At 41.9% G+C, this 13,279-nt stretch overlaps 1 protein-coding gene across 4 annotated transcripts in view; it reads left to right on the forward strand.

The window, feature by feature from the left end:
- Positions 1–3,834: 3,834 nt before the first annotated feature.
- Positions 3,835–13,279, forward strand: part of LOC147174137 (leucine-rich repeat transmembrane neuronal protein 4) — a 57,638-nt gene continuing 48,193 nt past the window's right edge. Inside the window, exons 1-3 of one of the 4 annotated variants that reach the window (XM_086076761.1) lie at positions 3,835–4,381; positions 4,801–6,046; positions 6,138–6,344. In XM_086076761.1, coding sequence (XP_085932887.1) covers positions 4,351–4,381; positions 4,801–6,046; positions 6,138–6,344 — 1,484 coding nt within the window. In that variant the 5' untranslated portion in view covers positions 3,835–4,350. Of the gene's footprint in view, positions 4,382–4,800; positions 6,394–13,279 lie in introns of all 4 variants that reach the window. The other 3 variants (XM_086076760.1, XM_086076758.1, XM_086076759.1) reach the window with 3 other exon arrangements.

A 13,279-nucleotide genomic window follows, 5' to 3' on the forward strand; every position in this document is an offset into this window, starting at 1 on the left:
CACTTGAATTGCATACGTTATATGATCTACACATCGCAGAGGATACCCTTAGTTCTCCCTCTCAGTTATTATATGAAATTGAAATTATTATTTTGAAATTGAATGAAGTTGGGAAATATCGAAACATTTTCACCCTTATCTTTAACTTTCCCTTTTAATTGGTTTGTATTTTAAATGCTACAAGCCCACTTGCAAATGACCATTTCAAAGTATGTAAATACATGTACATGTCAAATAACACATATCAACGCCTTCTTAAAATAATTGCCTGAGTCATTTATTTTGATTTTTCAGGAAACACCAAAAAATTCAGACATTCAGATTATTTAGACAAAAAAAAAAGACTTTAGTTAGTTATTTTAAGAGGGTGGCGATACGTAACATCAAGTTAATGATTACATTAAATTAAATGAATCAAATGAATGCACAATACCTTTTAAAAGAGATTTCCATGTGTGTGCTTCTACAGAAATCAGTCACCTCTTATTTTTGGTTGTTGGATTCAAATGTAGGTGAGCGAGCGGAAAAATGCTATAGCGTACAAGAAAATCTGTTGTGATGCTCCTGTATTGTATATGGTGGTACTGCCATGATGAAATTGTAGTGACAGAAAAGTTGCACTGAAAAAAATCTTCATTGTGTCATCATACTGTGCGTTTGCGTGTGCGGTTACTGAGCCTTCACATCCAGTTAAATAATACATCCAGCAGTGGAAATCAAATCAGTGGCTGCCACTGATATGTTACATACATCACTTTAATTTTTGTTTCCATTATAGGCAGTTTGAGCATAAATGTTCATTAATGCTCATTACTGGCAATTATGTTTGCTATTAAGTACGGAGGCAGAGGGAGCCATTAGAAGCGATGACTTTGACCCTGACTCAAATCCCCATTATGAGGTATTTACTGCAACCTTTGTTTATGCATGATCAATTTTACTGTCAGCAGGTAACAATATACTGTGCGTTGTGTGTGTGTGTGTGTGTGTGTGTGTATGAGTTATTTTTGCTGTTTCTTATTGTTTTTGTATTTCGGGCTTGATGTTACCAAAAACAAAAGCAAGGGTACTGGGTTAAGATCCTAATACAAAATCCTAAAAACTGGGAAACAGCCACCACTAAAAGTAACAATGACCACACGAGGGTATGTGACAATGATCCAACAAAAACTGAATGTAGGTAGGGAACTAAATGCAAACAAACTGATGAACAAGAAACAAGTGGCCGAGGCAGCTGATTGGTAGACACAACGGCTGGCGAGAACAGGTGGACGCAAAAGCCGAACCTAACCTAGCCAAAGCCTAAAGTTGATCTAGTGTTGAGGTTAAGATGATTCCGACTGCACCAGTTCACAATGTTGCCCACAAGCTCGCTGGAGTCCGTCAACTGTCCATCCAGAATACAACACATCACTGCAGAGTTGTCCGTGAACATCTGCAGATGGCAAAATCGGTAATTACAAGTGAGGAACAGCCCCTTGTGCTGCTCCAACATCACTCATCGCAACATCTGACCTGGTGCTCCCCAAGCGCACAAACTGGGGTCTGTTTGATCAGTAGTCAGTGATGGAGGAGTTGCCGTGACGATGAGACAATCATCAGAAGCAGCTTCTCAACAAGAAGAACAGGTTGATTGCTTTTGGAGGCAGTGGAGAAATTAAAAAAACATTAACCTTTGACTAATGTGAACAGATGTGTTTTCTCCAGCTGATTTCTCACCTGGTCATCACCTTAAATTCATTAAAATTATTTCTTTAAATGTCTTAATTATTTCAAGTGGTCCAAAATTAAAATAATTAACACTAGTGAGGATGAGCGGTACATATAATGGATGGAAGTTGCCTTTAATACTTGCCCTTTCTGTTTAACCTGAAAGTTCTGAAAGAGAACATGCATGCATACTATACACGGGAAAGCCGGAGGTGGGATTTGAACCCAGAACATTTAACATAAGAGACAGATGTGCATACAGTCAAATAAACACGTTTATTTATTGAAGAAATTCCATGAGGTTAAAAAGTTCAGGTTCCACTTAAATTATTTACCTGAGGTCAAAAGGTCAAATATTAGGTGAACGTTTTTAAAGTTCATCATCCAATGTTTAATTTTTACAAGTGGAAAACTTTCAACGCGTCAATGACGGTGTAATGGTTGATTTGCTATTTAGTGACTGTGTGAATGTGAAATTGAATGGTTGCTTGACATGATTGACCGGCGACCAGTTCGAGGTAAAAGCTGCCTTTTCCCGGGCACCAAAGCGCAGGCACAGGTTGCGGCAGTTTCCAAATGAGAGAGAGAAATTGTTTGATGAAGTAGCTCTTTTATAGGGTGAGGAACAATTTTCCCGCTTTACTAAAAGACAGATGTGATTTCTCCCAGCCATTTAATTATGATAAATGTATTGATTATAGTGGAACGGTTACACAAGTATTACCCTGAAATATACAGTACTGTACAATACTTGTCAGGAACACCTCCAGTTTGGGGTCCTGTGAAAAAAAAGGGGGAAAAAATCACACACACACACACACACACACACGCACACACACCCCCACACACACAAGTTCCTCCCTGCACATCATTTTCACAAATAATATTTTCTAGTTCCCTGTCTGCCAAGGGCACTTAAGGGGCATCATCACGCCCCCCCCCCCCTCCCTTTAAGGCACACATGATTATTGTGCATTCAGAATTATTCAAATAAGGGGATAATGATAATGATTTTGGAAAAAAACTCGTTGAGTTTTGCAATCTGGTTTTCAAGAGGGCCCTTGCATTGAGCACTTCACTTTAAAATAGGCAGACAAAACATGAAGTGACAAAATGAGGGTGGAAGACACAAAATAGAGACTCAACAAACAATGGAGAAACTGGAACCAAAATGGCACTAAATATATTTACAAACAAACAAACAAACAAACAAACACAATTATAATATTCTAATTTGGAAGTTATCTAATGGTGACCAGTACTGAAGAATGCGAGAAAGCTAAGAACCTTAAGGATTTTTGTTGCTGTTGCTCTTGCTATTGCTACAAAGGGGGAGCAACAACATATTTTAATCTGATTTCTCTTCCTGCATGTCACATGTCCAAATACTTGTGTTTGTAAGCGTGATGGATTCATTTCAAGATGAAGCCTGCTGATTGTTTGGTCCTTTTTTTGCCAAAATAACAATGATGACTTGGCACAAACGGCAATACACCAACAGAAGACCATCCATCCATCCATCCATCCATTTGAATATGGGAAGAGACAACAAGGGTTAAAACCCAGAAATTTAGAACTGCGAGCCAGCCAGGAGAACCACTAGGTGCTTGCCTCCCTTTTTCCTCAATGTTTGTATTTCATACATTTGTGATTTTGTTGTGATTTATTTCTGTGTCTTACTTCCATTACTAATGCCACTTTTGGCCTACTTGTATGCCATTAAATGTTACCAGTGAACTACTTTGCAGCACTACGAACAGTACTTGGGCCAACTAGCAGGGTCATACTCTAGTATAGCCTCGTGAACCATACCAGTAACCATTTGCCACACTAGTAACGGGTTGTCTTACTATTATGTCTCACAAGTTGCCCTGCTAGTGTGCAGAAATGTCACATAGAAGAGGCAAGACACATCCAGACACAGTTGTTTTAATAGTGTGCTGAAATGTCTCACTAGTGAGGACAAAAGCACACTAGTACATGGACATGGAGCTGGATAACAAGGATATCGAACATGAGCTCAAGCAGCTTTCAATAGCCAGACAGTAATCAATCAAGACACCCATGTGTGGAAAATGAACAGTGGCCAGCAGGGGGCACTTGAGGGCCAAAAAAGAGGCAGGAGTTTGCTCCGCCGGGATCTCCGCCGACACAATTCCTGTTATTACTCAACTGATTCATTCTTGATGACACGGTCATCGGCTGTGATCTGCGCCAGGCTGCGTCTTGACGCCGGATGCGGATCCGTTCAACTTGCCTGCTTCGGACCACACTTTATTCCGCTGCATTTCTTTTCACGCGTTCAGTCATCAATTCGTGTCGCGCCACCTAATTAAGCCAGATTCAACAATTGGCCACCGGATGTTTAACCAGCTTCTCCCCCGAGCCCCGGCGAGGCTTCGGGCTTTCTCGCTCCAAGGGCTCTGCAAGGTGGCCGTCACAAGTGGGCAACATCCAGATCATCCTTTGCGGTAACGTAGCAAAGTAAAGTCTCACTTGTTCTGGAGCCGCTGCCGTCTCTGACAGGTGTGCGTGTGTATACGCCAAAGTGCAAAACAAGCGTTGTGGGTACGTGCTCCACTATTTGGCCGGCTTGGTGGAACATGTGGAGCTGGGACGCATGCAACAGAAAGCTGTAACATGAGGAGGAGTCGACACCGCGCAAGTATGGGTATGTGCGCCCTCCTTGCAACCTACTTGTTACATGCAGCTTTTATTTTCCGTTTTTAATCCTCCATTTTATTTAAATTCACCTCAACCTGTTTGGTGTCTTCTGTGCACCCCTCGAGGCTGCTAAATAATGACTGGGGGACTGGGGGAGGGGGTGGGCGCATGCTGTGGTTTGTCCCCCATCAGCCATTTGACAGATTACCTGATGCTTTAAAAAGAATGTTTTTTTAAATCACCAATCGTTTTTCTCGCTCGAGAAAACGAATTTGTGCAGTGAGAAAAATACAAAAAAAATGCAAATACATTCATCTGGTGCTAACAAATGGCCACTTTAATTTGATGAAATGAATGTATATTTCTCGCTGTTCATTCTCCTTAATCAGCCTCTCTGTGTGTGTGCGTGTATACGTGTGTGTGCAGGACTTCCTGTGCTTTGCAGATGGCTTGTATTCATAGCGGTGGTGCCCGCCTGGCTGCTGGCTGCTCCGAACCCCATGCGTGAGCGTCCCTGCCCGCAGAGCTGCAGATGTGACGGCAAAATAATCTACTGCGAATCCAACGCTTTCCGTGACGTGCCAAGCAACGTGTCGGTGGGAACGCAGGGCCTCTCGCTGCGTTACAACAGCCTGATGAACCTGAGAACCCACCAGTTTGCGGGACTCGGTCAACTGGTTTGGCTGTACCTCGATCACAACTACATCGGCGCCGTGGACGGCCAAGCGTTCCACGGTATACGCAGACTTAAAGAACTGATCCTCAGCTCCAATAAGATGACCCTGCTCGAGAACAACACTTTCCACGACGTTCCCAACTTGCGAAATCTTGACCTCTCCTACAATAAACTGCAGGTACTCCAACCAAATCAGTTTGTGGGCCTGCGGAAGTTACTCAGTTTACACTTGAGGTCAAATTCTTTAAAAACGGTCCCAATGCGCGTTTTCCTTGACTGTCGCAATCTGGAATTCCTCGATATCGGCTACAACAGGCTACGGAGTCTGACACGCAACGCCTTCGCCGGACTCTTTAAGCTCATCGAGTTGCATTTGGAACACAACCAGTTTTCCAAGATCAACTTTGCTCATTTCCCCCGCCTGACTAATCTGAGGGCGCTCTATTTGCAATGGAACCGCATCAAACTGCTGACCCAGGGCCTGTCGTGGATGTGGACCTCCCTGCAAAAGTTAGACCTGTCCGGTAACGAGCTCCAGACCTTGGATCCGAGCACGTTCCAATGCCTGCCAAACCTCCAGACCCTCAACTTGGACTCCAACAAACTGAACAATGTGTCTCAGCAAACTGTCCAGACTTGGATCTCACTCACCACCATCAGTCTGGCCGGGAACCTGTGGCACTGTAACCCCAACATATGCCCCCTAGTGGACTGGCTCAAGACCTTCAAGGGAAACAAAGAGACAACGATGATCTGCACAGGCCCTAAAGAGGCGCAAGGAGAGAAAGTCACGGACGTGGTGGAGACTTATAACATTTGCACAGTAACGCCAAGCCCCATTACCTCAACAAGGGCGCCTCTCACGACTGCATTTCAAACAGAACTGCTCCCCATTCCCACCCAGCCTGAAGTCGACGACAAGAAGCTGGCAGAGAACAGGACAGCCTCTCCTACCCCCTCCCAGGCCTCACCTACCATCCCTTTACCAGACACCGAGTATGTGTCCTTCCATAAGATCATTGCTGGTACTGTGGCCCTCCTCCTGTCTGTGGCTATAATCCTACTTGTTATCTATGTTTCGTGGAAGCGCTATCCCAGCAGCATCAAGCAGCTTCAGCAGCGCTCCGCGGTTAAAAAGAGGCAGAAAAAGGCTCGGGAGACCGAGCGCTCCTTTAACTCGCCACTGCAAGAGTATTACGTGGACTACAAGCCTTCACACTCCGAGACAATGGATGTGCTGGTTAATGGGACAGGACCTTACACATACACCATCTCAGGCTCCAGGGAATGCGAGGTATGACCGTTGCCCTCCAAAAATCCATTTCCACTGCGAGGCATGAGAGGTAAATTTTCTAACAATCTGTGGAGACAAACACCAAACCCCAAAACAACCCCCCCCCCCCCCCCCCCCCCTCCCGTCCTTGTCTGTTTTGGGATAAGGGAGTAAAGGTCAGTGCACTGTGATTTGCTTTGCTTTGCTTTAAGCGCTTCAGAGCTGGTGTTCTGAGTCATGCACTTTTATTGCTAGAATGTAATTCCCATTATTTGCAATCCAAGTGGCAGCGCGACTTCCCGGGCCACACGCAAAGTAAATTATACACAAAGTAGCTTAATCTTTCATTCTTGTCATAAAAGAGGCTATTGATGTGCCTCGATCTTGTCAGCCAGCGTGTTATTTATTCACAAATGGCTGCCGTCCCCCATTGGAATAATAAAAATGTATGAGATCAAGTCACTGTGCAGGTGGTCCTCTGCTATCCTGTGTGTTTGCTACCTTGGTGGCAAACACACCCATCATGGAAATCCCGATATATGTTTTCTGTCGTGTTGCATATGTAAATAAGCCCAAAGCAGCATCTGTGGTAAATATAATCACATGTATTGGCAACATGGATTCTGTTCTCCAGTGATGCCTATAGCAAACACGTAATTATTACATTTGTCATTGTTGGGATTCAATAAGTTCCGTCAGTGCAGGCTAGAACACATGCAGGTGGAATGATGAAGAGCCATTTGCATTTTGGGCTCAATATGTGCAACACTCATTTTCTTGATGAATTAACTCATATATGCTATCATGTACCAAACAAAAACTTTTTACTCAGTGAGTAGGGTGTGTACTGGGCTCTTTTTATGTGAGTGACTTTAAAACACTGTCTGGCACTAAGAGATTGAGACGGAAAGTCTTGGCAGGAAGCACAGATCAGTTCCTTCATGCTTAATTAGGCCCCCCTTTTTTTTTTGCTTGTGTGGCCTTTTTCTACATGTACTACACATCTGTCTTCTTTTGTCCCGCTGCTTATCATCATTGAGTTGAGCGTGATTTAGAGCTACTGTGCCAGGGATGATTGATATCACTCGGATCTCGGCTGAGGGTTGGCTGGACTGGTCTCCTCCTCGATCGAGCCTCATCTCAAACATTTGAACAGTATATTCAGGAAACAGTTTCAGTATATACTGGAGATTTTAAGCCATAATGTATGAATGTGTGAGCTAGCGTGCAATGTGGTTTCAGGTCACAGAAAGTGGACTGCGTCCGGTGTTTGTGCCAGGGCGAGTCTAGTCGAGCGTGTTTGTGAACTTGGTAGATGTACTGATTACGCCTGTGGCACTCAAAAAGGTAGACTCGATCTTAGACTCACAAAAAACAGGTCTATTTAGCGGTGCAGGTGTGTAACTCTGACAATGCGGGACAATCCACGTGTTGAATGTATTTGTAATCATTACCATCTTATTAGCACTGCCATGACTGTACGGCACAACTGTTGGGGAGCACAGCCGTAGGTGAAAATGAAGATGTCCTCCAATTGCCCACATCACATGCGTGGCCGACTGCATCATCCGCAAAGTCGAAATGTTGCAGTTTACCTGCCAATATGTTATGAACGGATTCCATATTTCAGTCTATTGCAGTTTCCGCAATGTCAAGCCTGGTGTACTTGGGTGTAAAACCACACTGATTTGAATGCAAAAGAGGGATGACGCTATGATTAGCCGAGAAAAGGCTTCGTTCCATCCCACAGATGCCAAATGCACCGTTATGCCCAATTCTACCTGTGCAAAGTCTACGAAAATACCAAAAGGAAGGAAACTTCCCATGTGCACAGTTAGACTGTGCTTTGAGCTAGACATGTGCTGAGAACGAAAATAAGGCCTAAAGTGTTGAAATGAAAAGCATGACTCAAAAAAAATTGAAGAATGAATATTATCAATACAATGTTCCTTTATTAAAGTGAAACACTTGTTTATACTTGTATGTAAAAAAACAAAAAAAACAATTTAGAAATCTGAACAAGCGCAGATCCACAGTCTCGCTGAGGCACATCCACTCCCGCGCTCGCGCAGCGGCCGCAGTCTAGTTAAAAACAAAAACAATTTAGAAATCTGAACAAGCGCAGTCTAACTCTGTGTATGGGTGGAGTTTTGCTAGACTAGCGGAGATAGTAGAGGACATTTGCGCTGTTGTGGGAGGGAATGCAGCTGACAACTGGCCAATCGAAGCGGCTCCCCTCATTAATCCATTTAAAATCAGCAGAGAGAGCTGTGTGTCTACATGCAGAATGCAGGAGATCAGCGCGCATTTACAGTTATACACAGTAAATTCTGTAGAGTACATTTGACTCTATTTAGAGTAGGACCAAATAGACTCAATTTTAGAGTACCGATAATATTTACACTTGGAAGGAAGTAAAATAAAGAATACAAAATAAATAAAAGTCGCTCAAGGGTTGAGGAACGAACTCACGACCTTTAGCTTGGGAGACTGCCGCACTACCACCTGAGCTATGCCCCTTCTACTGATTGCTGATCTGCAAGAGACCAAAACCTTGTGTGAGTAGATCAGCTGTCTCCCAAGCTGAAAGTCATGAGTTTGTTCTTCAACCCTTGAGTGTCTTTTTTTTCTTCAATTCTTTATTTTACTCTCTTCCAAGTGTAAATATTACTCTAAAACTGAGTCTATTTTCTAAATAGAGTAAAATTACCTCGACAGAATTTCCCTATAGGCCACACTGTGACATGGGTAATTGGAGATCATCTCGCACCCCCGATTGTGCATCCATTTGAATGAATGAAATACGATGACATGCGCCACGTCTCCGCAGAGCTCCGAATGTGTCTACCTGCGCCTCGATCAAATCCACCAAAACCCCATTACATCACCTGCGTCACCACTTAGACCTGGTTTTAATGAGTCTAAAACACTTTTTGTCATCAAATTGCCAGATCTGCGTTAGAATACCGTTGAACGCAAATGGAGCCGTCTACCAAATTCACAAACATGGTCAACTAGACCTGCTGGGTCGTTGTTACCCAATGGCTTCATTTTTATGTAGTGGATTCTCTGCCTTTCGGGTGTGTGTGTGTCACTTGTTTCAGGTCTTCAGCATACGTAAAGACAGCGATGTCAGACACGTGTCTCATGAAAGTACTTGTAAATGAAATCACAAGACGCGCAGAGTAAATCCAGACATGGTGGCTTTCACTAATATGACAAATGAGACGTAGGTACACAAGAAGCTAAATCAGCTCCTTGTCAGATATCCATGGCAAAGCATTTCTCAAATACACGGGATGCTTGGGGTAAAATGGGCAGCTTTTCAATCTTGCAGCTTTCATGTGTGACCGCGGCATGGGAGCATTAAATGGCAGACCTAATGGGGCTCCTGCTCACTAGAATAACTAATAGCCCATCAGAGGTAAGGAGCCGCGACTTCCCTCAGCTTTGTTATTCCTTGCCCTCTACAGCTCAAGGGAGCAACCCAAGCTGTTAAAGATGTAATGGGATTTTTTTCCCTTTTTCTACCAGCGTCACGTTTGGCACCAACTATTGGAAATGCAGCAACACACAGAAGAGAAACAGACTCTCTTAACATTTTCGGTTTTGTGCTGGAATTACTCGCCTTATCCAGTTCTATCAAAGCCTTCGGATCCCTCCCGTTTATTGGGACTTGCGTCAGAACACGTGTTGGACATTCAAGGGCTGTCACAATAAAGGCCAGGAAGATTCACAAGAACTGAAAGGCACGCAGAGAGTGTTGAGATGGATGAAAGTGTGACAAGTGTTGCATCCAAGTCAGAAGTCACAAGTAATCCTATTTGGTTTCCCCCCCCACATAGCAAATGCACAGCTAAAGTTTGAATAGGAAAGAAACATATTGAAATTGAAGCCTGTTACATTTTCCACACGGCCAGACCAGCAATCTCATTAAAGCGTTGCAATGGATTTCTACCAGCAGGCTGGCCCGCACACTGAAAGCTCAACCGGAACAATGTGAATCTGATCAACACTTTGTACTGCGGAGATCCACAGTCTCGCTGAGGCACATCCACTCCCGCGCTCGCACGGCGGCCGCAGTCTAGTTGACGTCCACCCACAGATCAACCGCTGCCAAGGAAGCGCAGATAATATGAGAGAGAAAAATGTCTTTGTCTCAGCCAGCGAGGTGTTTGTCGATTTGGGAAGAAATAGCAAGTATTAACAAAGTGAGCATAGTTCGCTCGCTCGACAATAATTCATGTGAGGGGACAAGCTCGACTCTGGATTCTGCCAGCTTTTCTGGTCATTGTCAGAGGTGCGTAGAGCAGCCACAAATTGGATTCAAGCAAGAGTAGCCTACTGTTTGTTTAGAATAGTAGAACTCAAGTACAAGTAATATGTATTCCTTCGAGTAATAAATATGCAAAAGTAAAAAAGTATGTTGCATCAAACTAGGGTTGGGCAAGTACCCATACCAGGATTTGGTGTCAGTGCCGATACCAGCCTTAATTTAAGGTATCGGCTTCCCTCTTGTGACTGTTTTGCGATCAGGAACTAGAAATGAGAAAAATAGAAATTTGTCATTAATTTCATGCAATTTTAAAGCTGCTCTCAGTAACAATTTGGCCACAAATATATTTACAATAGCCTTTTTATTTGACCATTTATGACGGAAACAACTTCTAATTAGTAGATTAACACATTGGTCACAACTAGTACTGCAAGTATGTATGTATGTAAAAAAAGAAGAAGCTTTTCTTTAAAATTTTGTATTTTAATAACAGTTTATATGTTTAATAAACAAGCCTCGGGCCAATAGTTTTCAGACAGAATTCGGGTTTGAAGTTCCTGCCCTCTGTCTGCGGATGTGACATTATGTGCGCATTGTGTATGTGAAGGAGGGAAGATGCAGTTGAATTTTTCTGCCACAGGTGGCAGTCGCGATTCAAAATTCTGTTTTCTGAGTCCAGAAAAATGTATACTGTATTGGGATAGATCTTTCTTTAAAAATATCTGTCATTGTTTTTGGGTGACGGGCGAATTTTATGCGCTAGTGGTATCAGTATTTGGTATCGTATCGGTGACTACTCAAAAATTGGAACTGGAATCGGTCTAAAAGTGCTATCGAACATATATGTATTGGCGTAAATGTAGCACGTTACTACCCACCTCTGGTCGTAGCGCTGTACGTTCACTTTTTTATATTGACTTAAATAAGCTTTGGATAACTTGTATTTGTCAAGTAGTTTTAAAGCAACATCCAATTTGCTTTTATTTAAGTCATTTTGATAAGAAGAAATTTTACTTTTACTCCATTATATTTAGCTGCATTGTGCTTGCTACTTTTATTTTTTATCTATCTATTATTGCTTGCATAATCTATTTGTGTTCGTTTATCTGAGCGATATATGCCTCGGGTGCTGTCACATGACTTTCCGTTTCACCAATCAAACGAAACCGCTTGTGACGTTTGACAAACCTCGCCAGTCAAACGGAGCCAGGCGGCCACATGTCTACACTTGCGGTCTCAGAAGTAAAGAAGTCAATTTTCCAACGCATTAACTCATTCACGACCATTGAGAGTTATGGATGTCAAAGATCCATTTTAACTGGGGTGGCAGCGACTGAGTTAATTTACGTGGAAATAATGTCATGTGATATAAAGGCAGAAGAGGCAGAACACTCCCGGCCTGACATTTATTCAACTGTATGTTTATTTTACAGACAACAGAAAAGAATAGCTACGAGTATGCCGTCCACTATCATCTCTGTCTTCCTAAAATGTCGACATTTCAACCCACAACAACTCTTTGAACTTGAGCAAACACATTATGGGTTTCTAAGTAAGCTGCCATGTGAGCCCATGTTGATGTTTAAAAACAAAGAATTGAAGACTATATCTTGAGGAGGAATTTATAATGTTTTAATTTTTTAAATTTCTTTATTTATTTTAGTTAAAGGGATATTGTCGCGCAGTATCTGAAGTTGTTTATTTGTATTTTCTATTTTTCTCTGACATTCAAAAATAGATCAAATCAGAGCAAGGCAGGGAAGGGGATGAGAAGCCGTTTCCTGTTGGGCTTTAAAATATGAACGAGGTATTGAATATATTTAGTTGTAAACATGATCTATTTAACTCTTGTTTAGAGCAATTTTAGTTTGTCACAAAATAATGCAACAACTCATATGCCTTTAATGTTTTCTGTATTTAGTTGCAATAATCAGTCACTTTAAGATGACTTGTTCAAACACAAATGATTAAACATTCATGTAAATTATTTTTTTATTGTGTTTCAAGTTCAGTACAAAAATTAACAATAAATATAGTTAGGGTATTCTATAATTGACCTATTTTGACAGTTGGTGACATACACTAATGCATAATTGACATTACGAGTTATCTGATCTGTATAAGAACAACTGAAGCGGACTTCTTTCCATTTGAACTCATTGATGGTCATAAACGTCAAAAAAATCATTTCGACTATTTCTATAAGTTTAATTTTTTTTTCTACTTTTGTTAACAAGAGTATGAAAATCTAGATTTTGTTATTGTACATTTAGAACAGATATAAAATGTATGATTAATCGTGAGTTAACTATTGAAGTAATTTGATCAATTACAATTAAAAATTGTAATCGCCTGAAACCCCTAATTTTTTATAATCATTTCGTCAGGCGATTCAATTTTTAAATTGCAATTAATCACATGACTTCACTAGTTAACTCACGATTAATCACAAGTTTTATATCTGTTCTAAATGTACAATATTTTTTTCTGTCTAGGTTTTCATACTCTTGTTAACAAAAGTGGCCGTCAATGGCAGTGAATGAGTTAATTGAGGACCACTTGTCTGATGGATGAGAAGATATTCTCCAACACAAATTGACTTCCCCAAGATTACAGGACCATGTGCAGTGAAATGTCATGGCTGTGACAAAATAAACAGCGATGCAAGCCTCAACAGACT

This window comes from Leptonotus elevatus, chromosome 5 (assembly GCF_054856555.1).
Source record: "Leptonotus elevatus isolate MCC_2025b chromosome 5, RoL_Lele_1.0, whole genome shotgun sequence".
NCBI classification, from domain to species: Eukaryota; Metazoa; Chordata; class Actinopteri; order Syngnathiformes; family Syngnathidae; genus Leptonotus; species Leptonotus elevatus.